We start from the raw sequence: 26,134 nt of genomic DNA, 5'->3' as shown, positions 1-26,134 counted from the left end.
GGATGTCACGTTAATATTGAGCAGTTCAGGCCTTGTTCAAGTTGTCTGGAAGGAGCCTGGGGTGGTCGTGTTTGTCATGTGCCCCTCTGTACCCAGGTGTCCGCTGTAGAAAGGAAGTTGTTCAAGTTCCGATGGGCTCTTCCTCCTCACACGCAGTGTTGTCCTTAGATGCATGTAGAGTTTGCAGCCTGTTCGCTGCTGGAGTGGAAGGGAGGGGTCGTGGACTGTCTGTCTGGCCTTCACCTTGAAGGAGGTGGTGTGATGTCACAAACATGTTGTGGACTTGAAAAAATTTATTCATTTCTGATTCTGTGGTGGTTGCTGCAGAGCTTCGAGCCTTGCAGGCCTTGAAAAATGAGTGTGGCTTAAAGGAATTGCAGTGGGGGAGCATTGGATTCCAAGTGAACAGCTGGAGTGCTGCCCACTTAGGGAGGGGGGAGGGCAGAGGGTTCCCCGGAAGAACTAGTACGATGCGGTGCCTGCTCCCCATCTGTTTAGGGAAGTTATGCGAGACATTAATTTGAACAATAATGCATACTCTTAAGGTTTCAGATAATAGAAAATGATGTGTGGTTTTAAAGAAAAAAAGTCTTTTTACCACTGAGCTTAGATCCCCTTTGCCTTAATCAAGTGTTAGTAAATGTTTTTCTATATTCTTTTTTTTTTTTTTTTGCGGAACTGGGGATTGAACTCAGGTCCTTGCGCGTGCCAGACAAGCACTTATTCTACCGAGCTATCTCCCCGGCCCCTTGTTTTTCCATATTCTTGCAGAGATTTTTCTTTCCATATACGAGCAGTTGTATGTGTGTTTGTGTCATTGTCTTGGTAGGGAGAGCAGTTGCAAGTGCACGAGGTGGCATCATCCATGTGGCAGTGTGTCTTAGAGATCATGTGCAGCAGCATAGCCTTTGCTTGCCTGCGAAAGCCATGTGACGCTGCACTGCTGACTCCGCAGCCCTGTCCCGACAGTGCATAGCTCCTTGAGCCCCCTTGTGCTGTGCACATGGTGTCCTTTGGGTTGCGCATTTATAAGTGGAATGTCCAAATCAGGCCCAGGCATTTTAAATTTTGATAAATATTGCCACGGTTCTTTCCACAAAGGCCTTTGACTGATCTGTACTACTCAGCATGGTGTATAAGAACACCCCTTTCCCTGTATCCTCCCACATGGCATAGTATCAGCTTTTCAATTATAGTTCTTGCCAATTTTAATTGGTTAGAAATGTCCTGTTATATGCATTCTGAGTATGATTGAACAGTTCTTTTTTTTTTCCATAATTTGATTGAACAGTTCTAATATGCTCCTGAAGTTGTTTGCATTTCTTCATTCCAACTGCTTCCTTTGACACCTGTTTCACTGCAAAATTCTGTATCTGTTCTGAGGTCCTGTGCTGAGCCAGGTTGCTTGCAGTGGGAGGCCTACATCTGTGAGCATCTGGGACACACACTACTGAGCTTTCTTTCCTTTCTTAGTGGGTAGAGAAGGTGGCTGAGTTTCCCCTAAGATATATTTAGAGATACTGTGTCAGCAGTACTGGATGTACTGTGAGGAGGTGAAAAGTTTGTAATTTGGAGCCTTTTCTGTTTCAGGCCCAAGGTTATGGGGACCTAAGACTAGGACGAGTGGCATTTGTAGGGGCAGGGGGTGAATGAAATTATATTTTGTCACAATGGTACACAAGTAATCAAAACCTTGCTGTATGGGAAGAGGGTTGCTTGAGTGAAGATTGTCATCATTAAATGGTCAAAAACAAGTCCTGGTCTAGGATCCCTGTGAACTTTGGCTTTTTAGTTAACCCTGCTGCCAGTTTTTGTTTTGCCTGCTTTTGAAATAGAGATAGACTTTTCATCCTTTGGGCTCTTTTTGCATGAAACATAGCCTATTGTAGTCTTCTGGTGAATGCTTGTTAAACAAAGTGTTCAGAAGGAGTGGATAATTTCTGTCTTTCCTTGATTTTGTATCAGCAAGATTAGATTTTTGCCATGAGTTGTGGATTCCTTCTTGTGATAAATCCAGTATTTGGTGTTATAGTTGGTGTGGATGGATGTAAGTGGCTCTGTGTCAGGAGTGAATGCTTTTAAAATGCCATTTGTACCTGTCTGCTGCATTCAGGGTTCTCAAACCTTGAGTTGGGGGGTTCTGGTCGTGATTTGCAGGGAGACCTCAATCCTTCAGTCCTTCCTAGGAAGCATCTCTCTACAAGTCCTCTATTTTCAAAAGTGTTATATTATCTTTCAGGGAAAATTGCTGACTAGCTCACTTTTATGTAATGTGGAAGGCACATAGCCATTAGATGAAGATTATTTGTGGTCTTTAAAAGCTTGAGACATGTTATATATGCCCTTGTTGATTGCTTGCTTGGCACTAGTGTATTTATTTTTGACTAGAAAACTTAGAGGAGTGTGACCTTTCAAATTTTAGTCTGCCACCTTCTGCAGGATGTGCATGATTTCAACTTGGTCACTGAGCAGTCTGTCCTGGCCTTTGTCCCAGTGTGTGAAGACAAGTAACTTGTGTATCTTGTCACATCTCCTAAGCAGCATTTTTTATAGAATGTTTTGCTTAGAAAAGCTGTGATAGAAAGAAATTGGTCTTTGTAAGAAATCTTTTTTTATGTTCTGGTAAGATCCAAAAGCCAACAGAAGCCTTTGTGAACCATTTTCTGGTTGCTTGGTAATTATTGGGAACCCAGGCTTTTGTGTGGCTCTTGGGAGATGAACCTCAGAACTGTGGGTTAGACATCGTATGAATACAAAATGGGCAGAAAAGAAACAGGCCTTGTTCAGGAGCCTAGGATATGCTGCCCATGCAAGGCCTCGGCTGTCTGCAGAGTGAGAGGCTGCACTCACCCTGCATTCTCCTGCACTGCACACCTCCTCCTGCTCACGTGGTCATGTGGGGAAGGACTGATGACTAGGCCTTGGGTGTGCCATGTGCAGGTGTGTGTGTGCATGTGCACATAGCTATTTTATATATGATACATAGTACGTTCTATTGATTTTAAAATTTAGATATTTCAAAGTAAACAGCAAGACAAGATTTTTAAATGGCTTTTCTTTTATAGTAATTCTACTTATTTCTATTTTATTTATTTATTTGGTACAGGGTCTTGCTATATAGCTCCGATTCTTAGTGGTTCTCCTGTCTCAGCCTCCCCAGTGCAGGGATTACAGGTGTGTGCCACCACACCCAATTTCTGTGGCTGGCACAGTATACCCAGGGTTCTGGAGCCTACACAGCATGTGGTACTGGGGATCAAACCCAGGTTCTTACGCTTACCAGGAGGTGCTTAGATCACCAAGCTGTCTTCCCAGCCCTATAGTAATTCTGTATCAAATACTTTCTGAAGTTTCGTGTTTTATAATGGAAAATTTAATCCATATATTAAAGCTATATTCTATTATGCAGAAAGCCTAACACCACTCATAAAATGTAGAACTATTTTCATTTTTAAGATTTAGATTGCCAGCACTGCCCCCGGGGCACGCTGAGATGGCAGTTGAGACTGGGCGTGATGGCCCGTGCCTGTAATCCCAGCTCTTGTGAGGCTGTAAACAGGCGGATCACTATAAGTCCATTCTAGTGGTGAGACCCTGAACACCCTGTAGATCCTTCCCTAAAATACAAAAAACAAACAAAAAAGATTTAATTTTTGAAGATTGATCCAAACAAGAAAATTTACAGAAATGTAGAATATTCTTATAGATTACAAGAAAAAAAATACAAAAAAGAAATGTAGAATGAAAACTGCTAAGTATTTTAGACTTTATTTAGCTTGGTCTCCCTCAGTGCTGGCCAGCTCTCCCCAGCGCTTTCTTCCTGCTCTGCCTGGCTGACATCTGGAGCCTCCGTGGTGCTGGCTGTACTCAGAGCTCCACAAGTTGGGTTCTCCTGGACTCGCCCAGGTGCCTTCCCCTGGACAGAGGCTTGGCAGAGTTTCTTCCTCTTCCAGCAGAGTTGATGCTCCTGGGACAGTGAGGCATAGCAGTAAATGTGGGGTCCAGTGATTGCTGGTCTCATGCACTAATGTCTTGTACCTTACATAATTTATTTAGTCATCTTTGGCTATTTCAGGCAGGAGGGTAAATCATGTCCCTGTCACCCCATTTGATTTTCTCATTAAACTTTTGCTTTAATGGGTCTCAAAATTCTGTGACAGATTTTTGGTCAACTTATTTCCAAAAGAAATCACTGACAGAGTTTAAAAAAAAACAAAACAAAACAAAAAAAACCCTTACCAATTGGGAGAAAGTTTTAGCCAACTGTCCCTCAAAGGACTTCTATCTAGAACACATAAAGAATTAAAAAAAAAAAAAATCAGGGCCCCAAAATTGAAAGACCCAATCAAAGAATCAGCATCTGAGATGAGTAACTTCTCAGATAAAGAAATACAAACAGTAAATAAATATGTGAAAAAGTATTTTATAGCATTGATCATTCGAGAAATGCAAATTAAAGCAACCCTGAGATTCCACCTCAACCCAGGAAAAATGGCTATCATCAAGAAATGAGCCAGTAACAAATGCTGGAGGGACTGTGAGGAAAAAGGAACCCTTCTCCACTGTTGGTAGGAGTGCAGGCTGGTACAGTCAGTGTGGAGATTCCTCAGAAAACTAGGGTTGGAGGTCACTTTTAAGCCAGCTGTTGCCCTTATTTTTCCAGAAGAACTGGAAACGATGTATCACAGTGACATGTACACACTGTGTTTGTGGTAGTGCAGTCTGTCATAGCTGAAGCCCTCCAACTGAGGCATAGATAAAAAAGTTGGGTTTTTATGCAGTGCAGTATTACTTAGCTGTAGAAAAAGGTAAACTCGAGGCTTTTATAGGTAAATGGTTACACATAGAAACCATACTTACAAGTGAAATAAGTCAGACCTGTACATGCAAACATTTTGTCTTGCTAGTGCAAGAACCTAAAAGAGTATGTAAAATCTGAAAGGTACAATAGATACTGTGAAAGAGAAATAAATGGTTCAAAGAAAAGAAACAACTGGGATGAGAGAAAGGAGAAAAATAAGGAAAGGAAAAAGAAATACATAGGTGTATACACAGGACAGGTTAGGTAATTGTACTGCTGATTTCTGCTGGTCTAGTGAAAGGAGCAGTTAGTGCTGAAAATTTTTTCTTCTTTTAATTTATTATAACTTTTCTTGACCAATTTTCTATACTTATATCTGGTAATCTAAACAGCTATATGCAATATAGCAATCATTGTTGAATTTCTTTTGTTTAGTGAAATTCTGTATTGTTTCTAATTTTTTTACTATTCTTTATTCTCTTTAAAAAGATTAAAGGATGAAAGTATTGATTTTAAAACTAGTGACTTAAAACTGCTACACACACACATACACACGGTCCACAAAACATTTTCCTTTCCTTCTTTATGATGTATTATTCTCACTAACCAGTCTTTCTCTGTGAAATAGTTCTGAGACTGGTCTGTTGCCTCTGAATCAAGATGGGGTGGTAGGTGTTGGGGTTAATAAGATTCTGGGTTCTGGGCAGACCTGGTGACCTTGCCATTTCCAGCAGCCTGCTTGTCCATTGCTTTGATGACAGCACAGCAGCTGTTTGAGTCATACTGAGAACAACACGAGAGCCCAGAGGAGGTTAGACAAAGAAGCCCTTACTACACACTGGCCCTCCCTGAGTCCTGTCAGTGAGGGTAGTGTCACCAGATTTCAAGAATTTGGGGCTCTCTTGCTGCTTCTCACTAGACTGGCAAGCAGTCTTTTTTTTCAGCTCAGTAAACTTGCAAGCAAGTCAGCTGTGTGACAGTCAGCATAGGCACAACCCGGACCAAGCTGGCCAGGGTGATTCAGGATGATCACCTGAGCAGGGAGACAGCTGCTTCCATTGCTGACTCATTTTTGTTGTCACCAGCAACATTGCCATGATGAATGTCTTTGACAGACACGTTCTTGACATTGAAGCCTACTTTGTCCCCAGGAAGAGCTTCACTTGAAGCTTCATGGAGCATTTCAGCAGACTTGACTTCAGCTGTGAGCCCACTAGAGCAAAGGTGGCCACTGTGCCAAGATCGAGAACATTTTCCACTGGGCCCTGGGGGACAGCACCAGCACCACCAGTTCTGTAGACATCCTGCAGCGGCAGCCACAGACGCCTGTCTGTTGGGCGAGTGGCTGGGAGGATGCAATCCAAAGCTTCCAGTTATGGTGAAGGCTTAAATAAAAAGAGACAAGTGGTATGGTTTTGCAGGGGAGGGGATTCCAGAAGGTGAGAGTAAAAACTCTGGGATAGAAAAAAGGACCCTTCTGGATCATTGTATTTATTGGGTTTCACTAATTTGGGGGTACAGGAAGAAGAGGGCACATCAGAGGCAAAAGCCCATGAAAATGACTAGGCCCCTGAAAAACAAAGTCAGTAGATTTTTCTAACTAGGGGACTGCTTGTTCTCCGAGGTGGGCAGCCTTATTGCTGGGGAATAGAGAAGGTCAGCAGACCGTGCCCTCTGCAGCCTCAGCTGTGGTCTCACCTTGACTTAAGAGCCCTGGGAATAGGAGCTTCCCCAACTCAGCCAGAGGCGTCTTCATGCTCAGCCATTTAACCAGTACATGGCCTCCAGTATCCTCTGGCATTGCCATCTTTATGAGTGATTTTCCACCCCTCGAACCAAGGCATATTATTAGCACTTGGCTTCAGCATGTTATCACCATTCCAACTAGAAATTAGCACAGAACTACTATCTCAGGGTTGTAGCCGATTTTCTTAATGTAGCTGCTGACTTCCTTAACCACTTCCTCTTGTCTCTTCTGTAGGGTCGCTCCTTGGAGTCCATTCTGTCAGCACCAACAGTGTTGTTTCACACCTAGTGTGTAAGCCAGAAGGGCACACTCACAAGTTTGCCCATCCTTAGAGATAAAACAGTCACAATAACACAATCAGCCTGAGATGCACCTATATGCATGTTTTCGATAGGTCTCTGGGTCCTAAGCATTGGTGGAAGTCACATAACCGTCTCTGGTCTCAGATTTCCAAAGGGAGGTATCTGTGGTGATGCCACACTTAAGCCCAGCATTCAGTTTATCCAGGCTCGGGTGTGCTTGAAGGAGCCCTTCCCCATCTCAGCAACCTCCTTCTCAGGTCCTCCAGCGGTCCTTCTGTCCATGCCACCTCATTTGTAGGTCAGATGGCTGGGAGTGGTGAGCCTGCCCAAGTCCATGAGTCCAGTGACAACGATACTGATATTGGCTGTGGTTTAGTGGTGATTTGCATTATACCTGTGCTTTCTCCTGCAAACCCATTGTAAAAAAAACCCTATCACTATTTTGGCCAGATTGAAGGTCCCTACTTAATGCACATTTCAAACAGTCATGAAGCTGAGTGTAGTGGTGCACACCTGTGATTCCAGCACTCTGGGAGGCTGGGGGAGGAGGATCATAAGTTCAAGCCCAGCCTGGCCAATTAGTTACTTAGTGAGAACCTATCTCAAAGTAAAAAGACATAAATGAGAAAGGCTGGAGAGCTGGCTCATTGTGAAGGTCCCGAGGTCCCTTCCTAGTGCCACTAAGTCAGTCAAGCCAGATTTCATCCTGTGTCCCGCAGGAGTTATGGGTGGAACAGGGCTGAGTTCTGTAGAGTGGTGCGGGTCAGGGCTGGAACAGGGACAGGTGTCTTGGTGCCATCCTGCAGATCATATAGGACCTAGTGCTGTCTGCTCCCTGGGGTCCCTGAGGCTGTAGCTGTATTCCTTGCTGCCTGTGTTTATTTTCTGGCTTCTTGTTTGATTGGTGGCATTTGAATGCAGTGTTCTCAGCAAGTTTTCCCATCATTTATATAGGTACTGAAAATCCCATAAGGATTGGGACAACACATAAGTAATTAAGGATAGCCGAGTCTGCCAGTGCTTTCCAGACTTTATGGCCTAGCATGACAGGCTTGAACTAAAGGTCAGAGGAAACCACAGTTTACTTAAACCCCTGTATGCTTGCTGCCTGCTTGGTCACTTTGAGTTGACACCAGAGGTGGGAGTGACTGACATAGTTGGGCAGTGTGAGTGGCAAGGCTTTGGTTCCATTTCTTCATTTTTCTCTGTGCTGGAGACTGAACCCTGGACTCCCACAGGGCCTCTGAGGCCTTTATGCAGGTTACATTTTGAGATGGGTCTCCTAACCATCCTCAGACCTGCACCATCACACCCAGAAGTTCCCTGTCTTTTATTTCACAACTCTTACGGTTTGTGTCTAGTTGTCCCCCCAAATCCTCATGCAGTCGTGGGGTGGCTTCTGGAGTTAGCAATTGATTATTGTGGGTATGGATGTTGCACCTGCCCTGGGACAGGTACTTTGCATTACGATGTGAGGAGAGGGAGAGAGGCTAGCTAGCTGCCTGAGCTGCTACCGCTCCCCTCTACTCTCTGTTCTTTGCCCCTGCAGCCATGAACAGTTGCTCTCTGCCATGTCCACGCTGCCTTGGAGTCAGCTAAGTATTCATTGAAACCTCCACTGACTGTGAGCTAAATAAATAAACCTTTCCTTCCTTCATTTTGGGTGTTGGATATTTGTCCCAGCAACGAAAGAAGAGTAACTGAGATAAGAACCTAGACTCCTTTCGTTCCAGCATACTTTGTCTGGAGGGCATGGTGTTGTGAAAAATAAAAGGAATAAATTATGTTTTAAATGATTCAGGATTAGTGAGATCAGCTTTTACCTCTCCCCAAATAAATCAGTTTCTGTTTACAAAATATTCTTTGTTCATGAAGATTTGAGAAAAGATTTCCTTTTTGGTACTGATCTGAGGACCTTCCTGCTGAACTACAGCCCAGCCCATTTTCGTGTTTATTTTGAGACAGGTTCTCACTAAACCACTGAGGTGGCTGGTCTGGGCTTGAGCTTTCATCCTCCTGCCTTAGCCTTCCAAAATGCTGAGATTGCAGGAGTGCACCACCTCAACAGCCACCTCCCAGCTGTGGGTCTCATTTCAGTCATGTTCTCCCCCTGGTGTCAAGATTTCAGAGCTTTAGCCTTTACTTAACTGGTGGATTCTTGAAACTTTATGAACCTTACATTTATTGTGGTGCTTTCATTGCTTTATGTAGTAAAATTAGCCCCAGAATATTTGCCTGTGTTGTGTGGCAGTCGTTGTGCTAGACTTTTGGCCCAAGCCTCAGAATCAAGACATACATGCCTTTAGACACGCCATTTATTACCAGATACGGCCAGCATTATGAGCACTGTTCCTGGCCTCGTCAGTCTCTTGGTCCCAGAGCTGGACCTGGAAGCTGCCCAGAGATGTGCAGCTCCTTCCCTTCCAGAGAGCTCCGGCCCAGATTTCTTCTCTTGGCGTGACAGAAAGCAGCAGGAAGCTGCTACACGTCACAATTTCTGTAGCCCTCATGTTTGTGTCTGTCCTTCTGCGTCCGAGTCAGATGGCCAGCGGGGTGCTCAGGGCTCACGCTTGCACTCCCAGCCTCGCACCTGTGCTGCTTCCAGGTCGGGGCCTCCCTGGCCCCCTGTCTGCTCCTCAGTGTCCTGCTCTTAGCAGAGCTCTGTCCCAGTGTAACTGGTTAGTTGGTGGCCGCTTCTTCCTGTCCATCCTGTGTGCTCTGCTGCAGCCATTTGGCCTGTCCTCAGTGGTGACAGCTTGTACAGCTTCATCACGGCTCACAGGACCTCGTGCACACCCCTCCGTGGAGCAGGTCTTTCTCCCAGATCTGCATCCCATGAGAAGTGAAGTGGTCTACGTTTCATTTTCATTGTCTGGCACAGGGACTGACAAATGATAGGCATCCAGTACGTATTTGCAAACATAAATCAAAGGCATGGATTTTTATGTTAGCCGTTTTTTTAAACTTTAAAATGCAAATTTTAAGAATTCGTTTATTATAAAGTTTTTTGAAGACCTGTCTTATTTTTGTGAAAGACATAGGTAGATTGTGCTCTTCAAATCATGAAAAGTTTACAGGAGCTGCCTTTGTGTGATTGTATCCAGTGGCCTTAGTGAGATTCTTTATTTTTTCCAATTTTCACTCTTCCTCTGGCTCTCAAATATGGATCTTGAGGATCAGGCAGCAGAAAGGACTTTAGGTGGATAGAGATTAGGGTTCCCTGCTGGCTTGTAATCATCAGAATCTGGGTGCTTATTTGTTTGGATGAAACGATGCATGTATTGTATACATCAAAAGTGAAGCAAACATGAGGGTTGGGATTGTTGAACTCCCCAGTGGGATGTCGAGGAGTGTTTATAAACTCTCACTAAGCAGGCGTCCACAATGGGATTTCACTGGCATTGAGATAATAATTTGCACAGTCAGATTACCTCCCTTACAAAAACCCAGGGAATCATGTGGACTAATCCTTTATTAATGTCAACCCGTAGGCTGCAAGAAAGCGTAAGATTGCCATTCGTAAAGCCCAGGGGAAGAATGTGGAGGCCATTCGGGAGCTGAACGAGTATCTGGAGCAGTGAGTGTTTACACGGAGACTGTTTTGTCATTCTAATATGTCTTTTTAATTAAAATGGAATTTGCATTTAATTTTCCGTTTGTCTCATGCTATCCACTTACGGAATCCCGCATGCTTACTTTGTTCTCCTTCCGCCCACCAGGTTTGTTGGTGACCAGGAAGCCTGGCATGAGCTCGCAGAACTCTATATCAATGAGCACGAGTAAGTTGTTAGATGTACAGGAAACTGCAGGATGCAGTTACTTCAGTAGAAAATGAGAGGGCAGAGTGGTTTGCAGAGTATCAAGAAGGTGTGAGTTGCCTGCCATTTTAAGTGAGAAGCAAAATAAAGCAGCAAGCGAAAAGAATCCATGAGTTGTCAGTTGTAACGTGAATAGAGAATTAGCTTGCTCATTTGGGTTTTGCTAAGTTATTTTCCTTTGGGAAGAAAGTTTTCCTTTTAAATACAGATAGCATTCTTTGAAAATTGAAAGGCCCGTATTTGTGAAGTGAAGGTTATTTTTGATGATTCAAAATAGTGCATTTTTAGACTATAGATTGTTCTTATACACAAAGAGTATTGTACTCCCTGCTGTTTAAAACTTCTGTCAATTGTATGCACTTATTAGCCTTAATACTAAGAGAATCAGCCCTTCCAGAGTAAAAGCATTCTGTTGCCTGGGTTAAAAACCAAGAATAATCAAGAATGTTGAATGCTATAGGAACTTGCTTATTGGATATTTAATGTTTTTGTTGGCTTTTTATTGCTGTAGTGACAGGAGGAAATCCCAGTGTGAGCGGATTAGTGCAGTCTTAGTGCACATTTTCTAATATCACAGCATTAGCGCCCCTCCACCCAGAGCCAGTTTTCTTTGCTTTTCTCCTTAGTTCTTGTGAATCTGAAGTCTATCACATTGTTTCTAGTTCCCACTTTTTGAAAGACTAGAATCAGATTCTCACGCACTTTTTCTTCTTTTTGCATGAAGTTAACCTTGTTCTCATGCTACACAGGAAATAAATAGCTGACACAGGAAATAAAGTAGGATAAAGATATTTTTGTGTTGCCCTTTACCAGGCCTGCGTGTGTGTGTGTGTGTGTGTGTGTGTGTGTGTGTGTAATGTGAAATAAAAAACATTGAGGTAGTTATTTCCATAATTTTAATAAGAGTGAAAGTAAGATAAAAGTATTGGCTCTCTTACAACGAAACATGTGCTCTGTTTCCTGAGCCATTCCTCAAGTCTCTGCCGTACCTGGGCAGTTGGAGTCTGGTCAGGAGCCCGTGTGCTGCTTCATGTGGATGTGTGCCAGCTTCCATGTACATGCGTGTACACATGCTCGTTCTCTTAGGCCTGTGAGACAGTATATACTGCTTATATTTGAATAACATGAAACGATATCCAGAGTGCAATAAAGAAATTAATATTACTTTTGTTCTTTAAAGTGGCAGTCATTTAGAATTTATTTTTAAAGGTTTTGTAACTAAGAGCATTTTAAAACATTTCAAATAATCAAAGGTACTTTAAGTTACGTACCTAAAGCAGAACATTTGGAAGGCCCAGTAGACCATAGAGACCGAGCGAGCCAGACATGCCCACACTCCCACACCCTGAAGCAACCGGTGCCTGCCTGCCCTGCTGTCTTGCTCTGTGCTCTGCCGGGACCACTCTGCTCTCAAGCCATCTAGCTCTAGGAATGTGTTTTTAGCCTAAATGTGAATCTCAGCATCATTTTGGTTAAAAGAACATGTTTATGAGTCCCTGCCGTGTAACACAGTTGGGTACTTGTGGATTTGGTCCCTTCCTAAATGTCTGTCGCCTGTGAAGAACCAATGCCGAGTCGTACAGGATGCAGTAGTAGGACACAGAGCCTGCAACTGGAGGTGCAGGGGTGAAGCTGGCATGGGCGGGCTGCCGAGGCTGTGGGCAGGGTGCAGGGCACTGGGGCCTAGGCTTAGGAGTGCTGTGGCTGCTACCCTGTGGGCCCAGGGGCTGTTCACTGCAGTGGTAGGTCCAGGTAGCACATGGAGGAGTCTCAGGGTGCAGACAGTCTGGAGGGCCCAGCCCCAGGTTCAATTACAGGTCTGCCTCAGGATTTTTCCATAGAACAGTGGTGATAATTTCTACTTTTCAGAATTCTGATGGGATGGAATGAGTTAACTCACTAAATATACTTCAGAGATGTGCGTGACATAAAATGAGACCTGAAATCTTCATAAAGGTCAGCTGTTGTTAATTACTGCATGTGGGTGAGCCTGCAGTGTGTGCACTTGTGAGAGTGAGTGTCTCAGGTCCCAGTGTGTAGTGGTGGCCTGTACTCCTGGGCGACAGATGCGGAAGGCAACTCTCAGTGGCCTCCAGGAGGGCTGAGTCCCCGTACCCTTGTTCCCAGAGAGCCCTCATGTCTGTGTCTGCAGCTGGCCTGGGACCTGAGGGCCGAGGGCCCCATGCCTGGAGACACGCTGGGGGAAAATAGAGCCACAGCTGGCTCCAGAGCCCTTTGTAGTGGTTCTGGCCACACTTGCCATGAGGCTCTTGTCTCACCTCTGCGTGGTTCAGTGGCAGTGGAGAGCAAATCAGAACAAAGTGCAGCTGTTACTCAGAGAATTTTATTATCTGCTGTTAGACTGAAAAGCAACAAGAAGTCTTTGGAATGGGGTATTTTAGTAAGTAGATGTCTAGGAAGGGAGTTTCAGCAGTTAGGGAATACTTGATAGAATATGTTTCCTCCTCTGTGAACATTTTAGTAAACAAAGGACTTACAGAAGCTATTCTAGGTAAAGTTTTAAGTTGTAATATCTATTGATTGATTGCTCATAGACTGCTGTAAGATTTGGACTTACCTGTTTATCATTCCACTAAACATCTTGGTGTTACTGCTGTGTATGTGTTCAGGATAAGATCTTTATTGTGAGCTATTTAAATTGTTTTGGGAATAAAATATCACAAAATTGTTTTGAACTTATTTAAGGCATAGCTGAGATAAACTTTATGACTTTTAATTAATTACTGCACTGGTTGTTTCAGCTATGCAAAAGCAGCCTTCTGCCTGGAGGAGCTCATGATGACAAATCCCCACAACCACCTGTATTGCCAGCAGTATGCGGAGGTGAGTGTGTGTTTACACGCAGCACACGTGGGATTCCAGTTTTGCTGCTGTTGGGCATTATTATGGCTCTAAGAATATTTTCTTCACGTTAAGCAAGTATATAAATATTTTTCCCTTTAGACCCTTCCCTAAAAATACAGAAAAAAAAATTTTAAATGCGATGGATGTCAGCTTGTGGAAATGTTTGAAATTTTTAATACTACAATGGAAATACTGACTTTTCAATTAAAAATCCTATTTAAATAGAGAAATGCTTTGCATTTTATACAGTTCTAGAATGTTCTTTTCCTCCCTAACTGTAAGGTAATTATGCCACAGTTGTTAATGATTACTGCTGGGACACAGTGATCTCTGTGTGTGTGTGTGTGTGTGTGTGTGTGTGTGTGTGTGTGTTGCAGGGATCAAACTCAGGATCTTGCGCTTGCCAGGCAGGTGCTTAAGCTGTTGAGCTATCTCCCTTGCCCTGAGACACAGTGATTTTGATTTTTAAATCCAGATTCTAGGGCCAGCCAGATAGCTCAGTGGATTAAAGCACCTGCTTAGGCAGACACAGCGGCCTGGGTTCATCCTTGGCCTGTCATGTGGGCCCCGTCCCCAGAGCACGCTGAGGTAGCATTTGAGACGGGGCATTGTGGCATGCTCCCGTAATCCTAGCACTTGAGAGGCTGAACATAGGCGGATCACTGGGAGTCTGATCTATGTAGAGAGATCCTGTAGACCCTGTTGACCTTACTAAAATACCCCCCCAAAAAAAATCCAGATTCTAAGAAATTCATATTAAAGTTGCTATTTTAGTATGTAGAAGTATATATATATGTAATTTTCTTACTATTAAGATTATCAGTACAATTTAATACCGTGAGATGAAGACTTTAGAGTATAAAAGGACAATTATTACCATCATTTAAAAAGCATAGCTATAAAAGGACAATTCAGAGAAGTCTAGATTTATAAATCTAGTAATAGAAAATTTGACTTTATAAAGCATTTGCAAGGCAGTTTAATGAGAAATTGTACTAACCCATTTTTTTTTTTTAAACTGCTCTAAGATCTTAATGGTTATAGAGTAGACTAGCTTCATGGAGGAGGAGGTTGTACTTTAATTTGTAGGTGAGATTCACAACCTTAAAGTGAATTCTTTTAACACCGTGCTTGTATTTATAGAATATCTGTTTCAGTTACTTAATGCCTATGGAATGATGAGACGTGCTATATTTCAGAGTAGTAAAATAAACAGATTTCAGCACTCTGCAACTTCTTGCAGGTTAAATATACTCAAGGCGGACTTGAAAACCTGGAACTTTCAAGGAAGTATTTTGCACAGGCATTGAAATTGAACAACAGGAACATGAGAGCTTTATTTGGGCTTTACATGGTGAGTTGAGGTGCATGCTTAATGTTATTTCACAAAGTCTGTCATTCACAATCCAGTCCGCTGTCTTTCCTAATCATTCCTTGCTTGTTTTTGAATTTATTGATAAGTATATGATTTTAATTAGCAGTAGTCAACAAGGCAGTTTTCATTTTAAATGTTAATACATCTTAGTTGTTAGACATTCTATTGGGTGGTGCCTTTTATCATATCAGAGTTGAAATCTCCACATGTGAAATTAAATAATAAATAGGCGAGTATCTTCTATGTTACTTAAATTGTTATGGTTGTTCTTGGTTCTGTGCCCAACCTGGTAATACTTATATGAGGTATTTTTAAAATGTACCAATAAACATTAGAAAATAAAATCCCTAGCATGTCTAACTAAAATATTTCTTTTGGTATAAAAGAAGTCTAAAGATGATTTGTGGAAGTGTGCAGTGTTTGTTTGTCAGGCAAGGTGCGCTGAGAGCAGAGTGTCAGTGAACACTAGGGCAGAGGGCCTGCTGGCTCCCCGAGCCGTGTGCAGTGGCTGCTGCAGTCTGAAAGGCCAGGCTGAAGCTTGGAGGTTACTCCATTCTTTGCAACATTGATTTACCATAGTCTTTTCACAGACTTAAGTACCCTCTCGTGAAAAAGTAGTGATTGAAGATGAGAATGGGAAGAAAGATAAATGTGTAATTTTCATAGAATAGCAAAATAGATGGTTCTAATGAATTAAAATTTATCTGGATTTTTTTTTTTTTTCCTTTTTTTTGCGACAGCATCTCGCTGTGCAGTTCAGAGGCTGGCCTTGCACTCACAGCAGTCCTCCTGCCTCAGCCTCATGAAAGCTGTGATTATAGGCGCATCATGCCTAACATTTATCTCAATTATACTGAAACCATTATGTAGTTAGCAGTATGTCTGTACCAAATACGTTCAATGCCTTTTGAAATTTGTGACAATAAATTGTTGTTAGTAAGCACCTGTAGTAGCAGTTTCTGTGCCAGGCACTTAGCTGAGCTCTGCTGTTTAGTCCTTCAGTACTCACATCAGCTGAGTGTTGTTCTTATTGCTGCCGCTTCTGAGGTGGCACTGATACACAGGCGTGACTCTGTACTCTGGGCTCAGGGCTTCCATGGGATGGAGCTGGGATTCCAGGCCGGGTTCCTACTCTGGAGTCTTTCCTTTGGTCACTGCATTTACTAAAACTCATTCAAAGGTGACGTTAAAGGCCCAGAGGAGTAAAACATTGATGCTAGGGCGTGAATACCTCGCCGGTAGAGAAGAGGAAGGTTGAAGAGCCTGTAGTGAAGATGAGGCATAGGCGCAAGGTTGAAGTCGTTTGGGAGTAGGTCCTTCTAAGAATAAAAAGTTATACCTTATTCTTCTAGAAATGTAAGCATATATTTGAAATTTACTGTGTGATTTTTGAGGGTTTGTAGATTTCATGGGTTCCAGGTTAAGAATTCCTCATTTAAATGCATTTTTAAAAAGGAGAAGGTACATTAAGTTGTGTTGACAATCAGTTCTGTAGAACACAGTTAATAAAAAAAATGAATTAGAGACAAGCATAAAGGAGTTTATTACAGAAACCCTCTTAAGCATTCCTGCTAGACTGATGTTTTTCACTTGTTAGTATAAAAGTCAAAGTTATTTTTAAGATACTAACATTCAATAATTCTGACTAATGTAACAGTAACAAGAAATAACACTAGTAACACCCTGATGCTTCAGTGCTTTGGGTTGGAAGGTATGTTTCTCTAACTTCTTTGTTGAAGAGTTGGGGATTTTTACCTTTAAGAGACAGGTAGACACATCATTCAGTAATTTTAAATATTATTTTAAACACTTTCTGGTCTTATTACTTTGTATTATATTATATTTTAAAAGTTATTTTTAAACATTAATTTCATTCAACTTTAAAAGTTGTTTTGGTACAGTTTGTTAAACTCTTTACTGCATCTGTGACCCTGGGAGTTTTTTCTACTTCCCCTAGAAAAAGAATGTTTTTTTCTTTTCTGTCCTTAGTCTGCGAGTCACATTGCGTCTAATCCAAAAGCAAGTGCGAAAATGAAGAAGGACAACATGAAGTGTGCGAGCTGGGCAGCTAGTCAGATCAACAGAGCCTACCAGGTCGGTTTAGGTGGAGCTGCTCTGCGTGCGCTGGCGTGGATTTCTTCCTAAGCCACGGAGCTGTTGTCTGTTGCCGATTTTCTGTTCCTCCGGACCTGCATCATACAGATGTGGCAATTGTATAGAATTAGTTTGTACTTTCAGGACTTTTTCATTATGATCTTAATAATGTAGGGCAAAGAAACTCCCAACCAGCTAAATGTCCAGTTTGAGTTTGTGTTCTCTAAAATTGAAGAATGAATTCTAGGAACAGCAGAAGTTAAGAGCAGAATATATTGGGGAAAGAAAGTTTCTGTTTGAGAGAGAGACAGAAGGGGTCCCATTCAGGTTGCCAAGGACTCTGCCTTTTCTAGGGATTTTTATAGAGCAAAACCATGGGTGAGAGCAGTTCATAGTAGGAAACGGGCAGTGGCCAGGTGGCATGTGGTGGAGCATACTCTGGTCGGCCAGTGAGATCATGAGCATGATTGCTGAGGTAGAAGCGAGTCACAGAGCAGTCAGGCAGGCTGCAGAGCAGGGGCTTTTTGTGGCTTTCCTGAGGTGGTATTTATCCCCAGGAGAAGTGTGGGATACAGTCTCACTGTTGGTCCTGGACATGGCCCTCAGCGGATGATGTGCTTCCCCACAGTTGCAGTGGGCCCCCCTCCTGTGCCAGCTCCTGGACAGCCCATTCTGACCTCCTGGAGCATTTCTACCTGACAGCTATCTGTACCATTGTCATCTAGCAGATCTCAGGGGTTCTGAATTTGACACACACAAATTCTAAGAATATAGAAATGTAGGCTGCACGCTGTATTTTAGAATTTGGAAGTACAGGAGTGCTTCTTCAACTAGAGGTGTCATCAGGGAATGGATGAACAGACTAGGAGCACAGGGCAGCTCCACTGGTTGCAGGTCTAAGACTTCTCTAAGGGCTGGCCCAATAGCTCTCACAGGCGCAGGGGCCAGGGTTTGATCCCGGGCCTGCCATGCCGGCCCCGCACCCTGGGGCACGCTGAGCCAGCAATTCAGACGGCGTGGTGGCGGGCACCTGTAATTCCAGCATTCGGGAGGCTGCAAACAGGAGGATCACTCCAAGTCCAATCTAGTAGTGAGACCCTGAACACCCTGTAGACCCTTCCCTAAAATACAGAGGGAAAAAAAAAATCTTCTCTAGTTGGTTCCAAGTTCATGACACTCATCTCTAGATTTTTCAGGAAATATTTTTTCATGGAAATTTGCTCAGGGGAAAAAAATCTTACATCTTGAGTTTTTGTATATTTAAAGGATGGTCTGGTTCTGTGTCTATTCTTTGGCTTATAGTTACTTACATATCTTACATGTTGTTCATTTGTTTTTACAATACAGTGTTGCTGTCAAGAAGCCTAATGCCATCCTCAGTCTTTTTTTGATAAGTGCTTTAGACTTTTTTTTCTAGGTACCCAAAGGAACTTTATCTTCTAATCTAGTAGTCTTATCATAATATGTTTCTGCAAGCACTGATTCTACTGAGCTATATCTCCGTGGGCCCCATGGTAATTTCTTACTGATACTTTATGTTTAAATGAGGCAATTTTCCAGGGCCATTAGGAGGGGTCATGGGATGAGGGCAGTTAGACATAAGACAAGGCCCCCTTCCTAGTCCTGTGAACTAAAGAGAACTCAATTTGGTCAGAACTAAGTCTAAATCAGACTTCCTGGTTCAGTTCTACCCCCTAGAACTCTGGAGATCATGAATTGTAGAAGGGTTGCTTTCACCTTTAAATTAGGTGGTGGTGTGGAAGCTGTTTTGGTTTTTTTTGTGTTGATGCCTCTGGGCATTGTCTTTGCCAAAGCACCTCTCGTTTTACCCAGTTCTTTTCTTTAGAGTTTGGTTTTATTTCCCAAGGTTTTTTTTTTTTTTTTTTCTTTCCCTCCTTGGTGTGAGGTTTTGTTCTTCTGGAAAAGGATTATTGGAGAGGTTTGAGGCCAATTAGATGCGTTCAATCTCACATTCCATATAGTTGTTCACATTTATCTTTGCTTGGAATCTGGGAAAACTTTCAAAGTTTTGTAGGTCATTTGTAGATTCATTAGCACAGGTCCTCTTGGAGATTACTGCTGTTTATAAGCTTTGGATTTGGGCTGCTATTGAGGCAGTAGGTTGTACCCTTCCTCCACTGCCTATTGCTCTTCCTGTAGAGTTGTGGAGCTCCACAGTAAGAGCCAGCTTCCTCTGGTGACATAGACATCTTCTGGCACTTGGGAAAATGGCCTGTAATCTTGCTCTTTTTGATGAGTGTGAGCTTGCTTTTTATAGTTTTTGGTTTTGGTATTCTTTTGATTTAAGACTAGGGAAATTGAAAGTATTCAGTGCTCAGTAACCACAGCTTTGAGAGTCACTTTTGTGTGTTTGTGTTGCATATTAGAAGCAGTGTGAATCATGTTAGCATGTGAGTATTGGGGGCTGATCATCAGATCCACTTGGGGTTGCTCATGCCTGTGGTGGGTTTCTTTCAGAGAAGAGTAGGCCTGGGGTGTGTGAGTGTAATGTGTCAACTTGAGCAATGTGGAAGAAGAAATGTAGAACCCCCTCTGTTAGCCTTCTCTAGCTAAATGACTCAGCAGGGGCCAGGGTCCTCACTGGATAAACCTCCTGAGTCTGTGCAAGGGGAGGGCAGGGAGATGGTGTGAGTGCTGCACCCACCTGAGGGCAGGTAGCCTGCTTATACTATGAGGGAGGGAGAGGCTTGCTCCCTCTTTTGCCCTTGCTGCTTTCCTGTCCTCTGCTGCCTTGAGCTGTTGCCCCTCACTATGCCACCCTGCCTTGGAGCCAGCTGATTACAGATTCCACAAACTATGAGCTAAATAAAACAAACCTTTCCTTCCGTAATTTTGGGCATTGGGTATTTTGTCGCAACAATGATAGAAAAGTAAACAAGATGGTAAGTTTTGTACAATACAAAACTAATGGCATGCACACTATTATTGCTTTTAAGATATTGTGGGAAACTATTACTCAAGAATATACTTTTTTTTGACAGAGTATGACTTAAATACAGCTTTATTTTATAATATAGCACATAGAAAAAGAACTGAAGTTATCAGTTGGCATTGCAGTTAATCATACAGAGGGAATGCATACAAGTGAAGAACAAATATGCCCTCTCTGTCAGTCCTTTCCTTTCCCTTCTCCCTGCTCAGGAGGACTCACTTGGGCCTGGCCCTGTTCATTCCCTACTGGGTCTGTAAGGCTGACCTGTCAGATGTGTGTGGTTCACCTGCTTCTTACAGTACTGCAGCCTGCGGTGTGAAGGCCTTGCAGGTCAGCCAGTGATTGGCGGGCAGCAGGACTGTCCTGCTTTGGTGCTGTTCTGAATGTCGCTGCCCTGGACTTCCCGTGCCACCTGCTCTGCATGCACCTGTACTTCCAAAGGGCACACACTGTCCTGCAGCAGAAATGCTGGGTCCTAGAGTGTGTCTGCTCAGCTGTAGGAGGAAAGCAGGATTTGCCAAGTTTGTTGTCTTCTCGCACCAGTAGCTGGAGCGCTCCCAGGAGGTACCCAAACCCTGCCAGTCTGGTCCGGGTGGGTTCCCTGGGTGCCTGTGCTCACCTGCATCAACGCCAAACATGTTCACACATTTTTTCACCTTTGAATCTCCTTTCTTGGTATATCTTTGTTTTTACTGGTTTATATGAGTTTTGGTTTGTTTTACTAGTTTTCTGGTATCAGCTATGTTTTAGTTGTATGTGTAGTGATGTTTCTTTACCTTCACTCAAATGAGTTTGTCCCTTAGAAGTTTTGAAGGTAGGTATGTTCAGATGTATCAGTCATTTTCTTTCTTTTTTTAAATTTATTTTTAATATTTTTTTTCTTATTTATTTATTTATTTATTTGGTACAGGGTCTTGCTATGCAGCTCCGACTTGTAGTGATCCTCCTGTTTCAGCCTTTCCAGTGCTGGGATTACAGGCATGTGCCATCATGCCCGGTCTCAGTGGCCATCTCAGCATGCCCAGGGATGAGGCTGGAATGGCATGTGGTTCCAGGGATCAAACCCTGGTCCTGCACTTGCAGGGCAGGTGCTTAGACCACTGAGCTATCTCCCCAGCCCAGTCATTTTCTTTCTAGTTTGTGCTTTTTTGTATTCTGTTTACAAAATATTTTGGTGCTTCATGGTCAAAAAAGGTAATCTCTTATTTCTTCAGAATTCCCATTCTTTTACATTTCATACTTAAATCTAGTGTTATGCGAGTTAATTTTCATGCAGGATACAAGGTGGGTCAGCTTCTCTTACACACTGGAAGCAAGTTCTGTGTAGTGAAGGCCACAGACTGTGGACATCTCTGTTGTCCTGGTTCAGAATGTGGCTCTGGTGATATATTGGATACACAGAATGGTATCTATCTCTGGATCTAGCTTTTCTTCTCCACAATGGACATGGAAGTGTTCTGCAGAGTTCAGATGTAATTTTCACTGACTCACAGTGATATAATGCATTTGCTTGTGTGTAGTAATGACATCTTCGAGTTCACTGTGTTATACCCACTGTGCCCACTGTAAAACAGCACACATTTACAAAGTGTTTGTGAGCAGCAGGGTCGAGCCCAGGGCCTCACACTCTGTAGGTAAGCACCCTGCTCTGAGCTGCATCCCAGCCCTCCGGCTTTATGCATGAGGAGTTAAAGCACAGAAAGACACAGTAACTTTTCCAAGCTGGCCTGGCAGATTCATGACACTGCTTTCAAGCCCAGAAGGGCCACCTTGGCACAGTCAGCCTGTGTGAGTATGTTGGAGCGCAAGTTCAGCATCACAGGTCCTGATGGCCACCTCAGTCATTTTCTCTCACAGGTCACTGCTGCTTTCCATGCCTTTCTCTGCATTTCAGTGCTGACACTCTAAGCAGTGATTAAACTCCATGCCCAGCTCTTCAGTGGCTGAATACCCCCTCTGTTAGCTCCACAGGCAGATGAGCCCTTCCTGTCCCATCAGGCCTGACATCCGCAGAACCAGCACTGTTCTTGGTACCACCCCCCAACTAGGTTGAATGTACTCTCTCTGCATAATCCTGAGCATCTCCACTCTTGGAGAGCTACACTGTGCCCTTGGGGCTCTGCATGTGGCACCCAGAGGCCCTTTGTGCACCTCGCCTGAAGAGAGGATTTGCTCTGTCTTCATTCCCCAGAGAGGACGGTGCAGGCGTTTGCCTCGTCAGCTTCTCATGGAGTTTTGAATGCCACCCCAGAAGATGACGCACCTCTTGTGCTCATGTTAGTTTTCAGTGTAGCAGCTTCCAGTGCTCCTCAGCTGGGAATCGTCTCTTATGTAAAGATCAGTTTACCTTGACACCAGTATCAGAGGCTAAATTTCTTGCACGTTTGAAGCTTTTTTTCCCGTGCTTTCTCTCCCGAGTTTCTGTGCCTTCACTTTGTGATTTGAAGCCCAAAGGGTTTCTACGCAGTATCTTTTGCTGACTGACTTGCTCAGAGCTCTCTCCAGGTAGGCAGTAAGTTCTGTCCAGGGCCTCTGAAGCCAGGCTCTTCCTGCTTCAGCGAGCACACACCCTGTGGACAGCCGCAGTGGCTTCACCTGGCCAGCTGTGCGTGTCTGTTCCACACTGGGTGAATGCAGTTTTGCTTGCTTGTGTGCTCAGCTTTCAGAGCAGCGGCATGGGGAGCACCTGATTGTGTCACACTTTGCTAAACACATCACACAGTTAACCCAGGCTACACTGTTGCCCAGCACCTAGTCCTGCCCCTCTGCTTAGTTCCTGGGCATTTTATCTTCTGCAGTGGGGTGCAGTGTGTGTATTCAACCATGTGTGGTCCGTCAGTGCGCACCCTCCTCGCACCGCCACAGGCAGGATATAGCGCTTCTGCCTCTCGGAAATCTCTGCCTTTTCATGTCCAGCCTTGCTCCACATGCCATCAACTGACTTGCTTTTATCACCCAGAATTAGTGTCACCTGCCCTAGAACTTCCTGTCAATGTGATCATAGGTTGTGCTTGCACTCTTTCACATCTGACTTGTGTGTTTCCTAAGATTTCCCCCTCTAGCATTCCATTTCGTTTATCCTGTCACTCTGCCTGCCCATGTTATATTCTACAAATTGTATAAAACTAAGTTAGTCCTTTATACAGGCTAGTCCAGTTTCCATAGTAGATGAATCCTCAATCTCTGAATTTGATAATCAAGTGTTTGTTTAGTTTTTTATGATGAATTTTCTTACAAACTATGAAAAAATAGTTTACTCAAATATAACTGTAGGGAAAGGTATAGAATTTGTGAATAACATGGAAAAGTATAAATTCCATAGATTGACATTTTTATTATTAGATAAATCTCTGGAATCTTACTGAGAACTGTGGGACTCGTATCTAGACATTTAAACCAGAATAAAGTGCAAAGTAAATGTTTGTTATCATGGTGTTTTTCTTTATATATACATAAGTGAGAGAAAATAAGTTTCACGAATTACTTTTCTTTCTTTGCACTTAATGAAACAGCATTGCTGCTACTTGTGCTTCAGGTAGGGTCAGGTTAGCTTGTTCCCAAGGGCAGACGCGTTTGGTCAGAGCTCATGAAAAGTTTAATGTGAACCTACTACTGATGATCTTTCAGAGAACTGTTTCTTTGGTGTACTGCTACATTTGTCTGCGCTGATGATCCAGATGTTCTTTATGATTGCAGAGGTGATTCTGTTACTCTCCTTTGGGAAATAGAGAATTAAATCAGGATTTGAGGAAAAATACGATTCCAATCTAACCAGTTAAATTGCCGTGCAATTCTGGAAGAGACAAAATAATTGTATGTCAGGCAAAATTTGAAGTGATAGATTCATTTTTCCACTCAGTCCCACTCCCGGGGTGGGCTGAGCTAGCCACAGAGTTCGGGCATCATGGCGCATGCCTGTAATCCCAGCGCTGGGGAGGCTGGAAACAGGAGGATCACTATGAATCCAAGCAATGTAGTGAGGTCATGTATGTATTTTATGTTCTCATACAAATAAGTTAGCTGTATTCTAAATTGCAGCAGTTGTCAGTGTTGACAGTATCTTAGGTAAATTTTTAAAATTAGCTAATTCTATTATATTTAACTAGAAATTGTGAAATGCTGTGTATTAAAATTTGGATTAGGACTTTGCTTTAAATTTTTCTTTTTTTAATGTAGTTGGTTGTTACATGACCTCACTACATTGCTTGGATTCATAGTGATCCTCCTGTTTCCAGCCTCCCCAGCGCTGGGATTATAGGCATGCGTCATGATGCCTGAACTCTGTGGCTGGCTCAGCCCACCCCGGGAGTGGGACTGGTGTGGCACGTGGTGCCAGGGATCATGGTCCCTGCGCTTGCCTAAACTTGCCTAAGCAGGCGCTTCACTCTGCTGAGATAGCTCACCAGCCCCAGCTTTTCAAAATGTTGAGATTTTCTCTTTACTATTTACAACATTTACACTAAATGCTTCTGTGTGGAGTGTGTTCTAGCTTCCCCTGGCGCTTTAGTATTTTGTCGAAATTAGTCTTTTCAGTGTCTGATTTGACCCTTCCATGTACCTGGGAAGGCTTTCTGTTCTTGGTGAATCCTTGGGAAATAAATTGTCAGTTGGGTCAAAGAATAAGCATGCCCTACCCTAAAATTCATTTGCCAGGGGAATTCATTACTTTTAGAAACAGTGTTTTAAATGTGGTGGGGCTGTGAGTGTGCTCTGCAGCTTTACTTTTACATTTCATTCTTCCAGTGGTGCGTGATGAAAGGGAACGCGAGCTCGGTTTTTACAGGCTTTTCTCGCTGGCCTTTACGCCGCCCCATGTTTGCTCTGTCAAGTGAAGCTTCAGCCTCAGAAGTTGGTGTTGGGGAGGCAGGGGAAATTAAACGTCAGCTGTAGCTCGAGGGTCAGAGGCCGGTCACTGGCGCCTGAAGCAGGCGTCGCCCGAGCACTCCATCTTTCTGAGCAGGTCAAGAGAAACTGGCTGAACTCGTTTCATTACAGAGGAGAAGAGGCACCCTATAAATCAGTACTAAGTACCTCAGACTGCACTGCGTCTGAACGAGTGGCCAGCCCCTTAGAATATGTTAATTGGACAGTACCGCATGTTGCTAATACCACGTTTTAATTAGTCCTCTAGTCAAGGGAAGGCAGGCAGAACATGTGTAATAACTTTCCTGCACTCACACAGAGAATGCTTATTTATCTGGTAATTGTGTTGTGTTAAGTCAGACTGATAAATGGTGGAGTTGTCTGGTAGGTGAGAAACCCATTTTGAAATCAGCAGGGGCCCTGGGCTGCGTCGCATGTCCACTCAGCATGCACAGTACATTGGAGTCTGCCATGAGCTGGTTCTGCAGACAGATGGCACTTACCCGTTATTTCTTGTTTTCTTATAAATTGTTTTTATAAAGTAAATTGCAACTTAATAAGCTAGAAATAGGTATTCTGAAGCATTTACATCATTTTAATATTTGGTATAGATCAAAAACACCATATTATTTAGCTAGTAAATGCAAAGTTAAAAAGACCTATTTTATAATGTTTGAGAATACTTGCAGCCTTAAAGCATTTAATAAAATGTACTTTTATTTATATATTACCTTTGTTTGAAATTCAAAAAATCTTCTTAGAGGGAAGGCAAGTATAAGTAAGCCTTATCCTACATAAGTGTATACTAAATTCCATTTTAACTGAGTACTTTTATTGCATAAATGTTTTGCCATCTGAGAAGAGACTAGCTTTAGAGCCAGACTGTGGTGTTGCAAGCTCCTTTATTACTTAACCGCCCAGACTGGGGAAGAGTGCATTGAGACGTCTCTGCACGTCCGCTACCAGGAAACCTGCTGAAGAACACACCTGACCCTCTGCTAGTGCTGCAGTAGTCCATGTTAACTCTCTTCAGCACTGTGGAGGTAAGATTCTGATTTTTTATCCTGCCACTGGAACTGAGCCTGAGCATTTCTTAAAATTAGTTTGCAGGTCGAAGTAAGAAGGAAACCAGATACTCTCTGAAGGCCGTTGAAGACATGTTGGAAACTTTACAGATCACCCAGTCGTAGGCATCGCAGATCTGACGCTGACGTCACTGCTGCACAGTGGAACCTCCTGCCCTGTTACTTACTAAATGCCAAGTGCTGTTTGTACTCTTAAGCTCTGCGAACAGGGCAGTTGTAAAGAGTGTGTTC

At 43.2% G+C, this 26,134-nt stretch overlaps 1 protein-coding gene across 1 annotated transcript in view; it reads left to right on the top strand.

Moving 5' to 3' along the window:
- The window catches only part of Emc2 (ER membrane protein complex subunit 2), a 36,887-nt gene extending 10,856 nt beyond the window's left edge, over positions 1-26,031 (top strand). The window contains exons 6-11 of the mRNA XM_004642239.2: positions 10,342-10,427; positions 10,570-10,629; positions 13,431-13,512; positions 14,777-14,887; positions 16,898-17,002; positions 25,922-26,031. Coding sequence (XP_004642296.1) covers positions 10,342-10,427; positions 10,570-10,629; positions 13,431-13,512; positions 14,777-14,887; positions 16,898-17,002; positions 25,922-26,008 — 531 coding nt within the window. The 3' untranslated portion in view covers positions 26,009-26,031. The remainder of the gene's footprint in view (positions 1-10,341; positions 10,428-10,569; positions 10,630-13,430; positions 13,513-14,776; positions 14,888-16,897; positions 17,003-25,921) is intronic.
- Positions 26,032-26,134: the final 103 nt, after the last annotated feature.

The sequence above is a fragment of the Octodon degus genome, unplaced genomic scaffold (genome assembly GCF_000260255.1).
Source record: "Octodon degus isolate 3935 unplaced genomic scaffold, OctDeg1.0 scaffold00148, whole genome shotgun sequence".
Taxonomy (NCBI): Eukaryota; Metazoa; Chordata; class Mammalia; order Rodentia; family Octodontidae; genus Octodon; species Octodon degus.
This window is presented reverse-complemented; position numbering and strand designations above follow the sequence as displayed.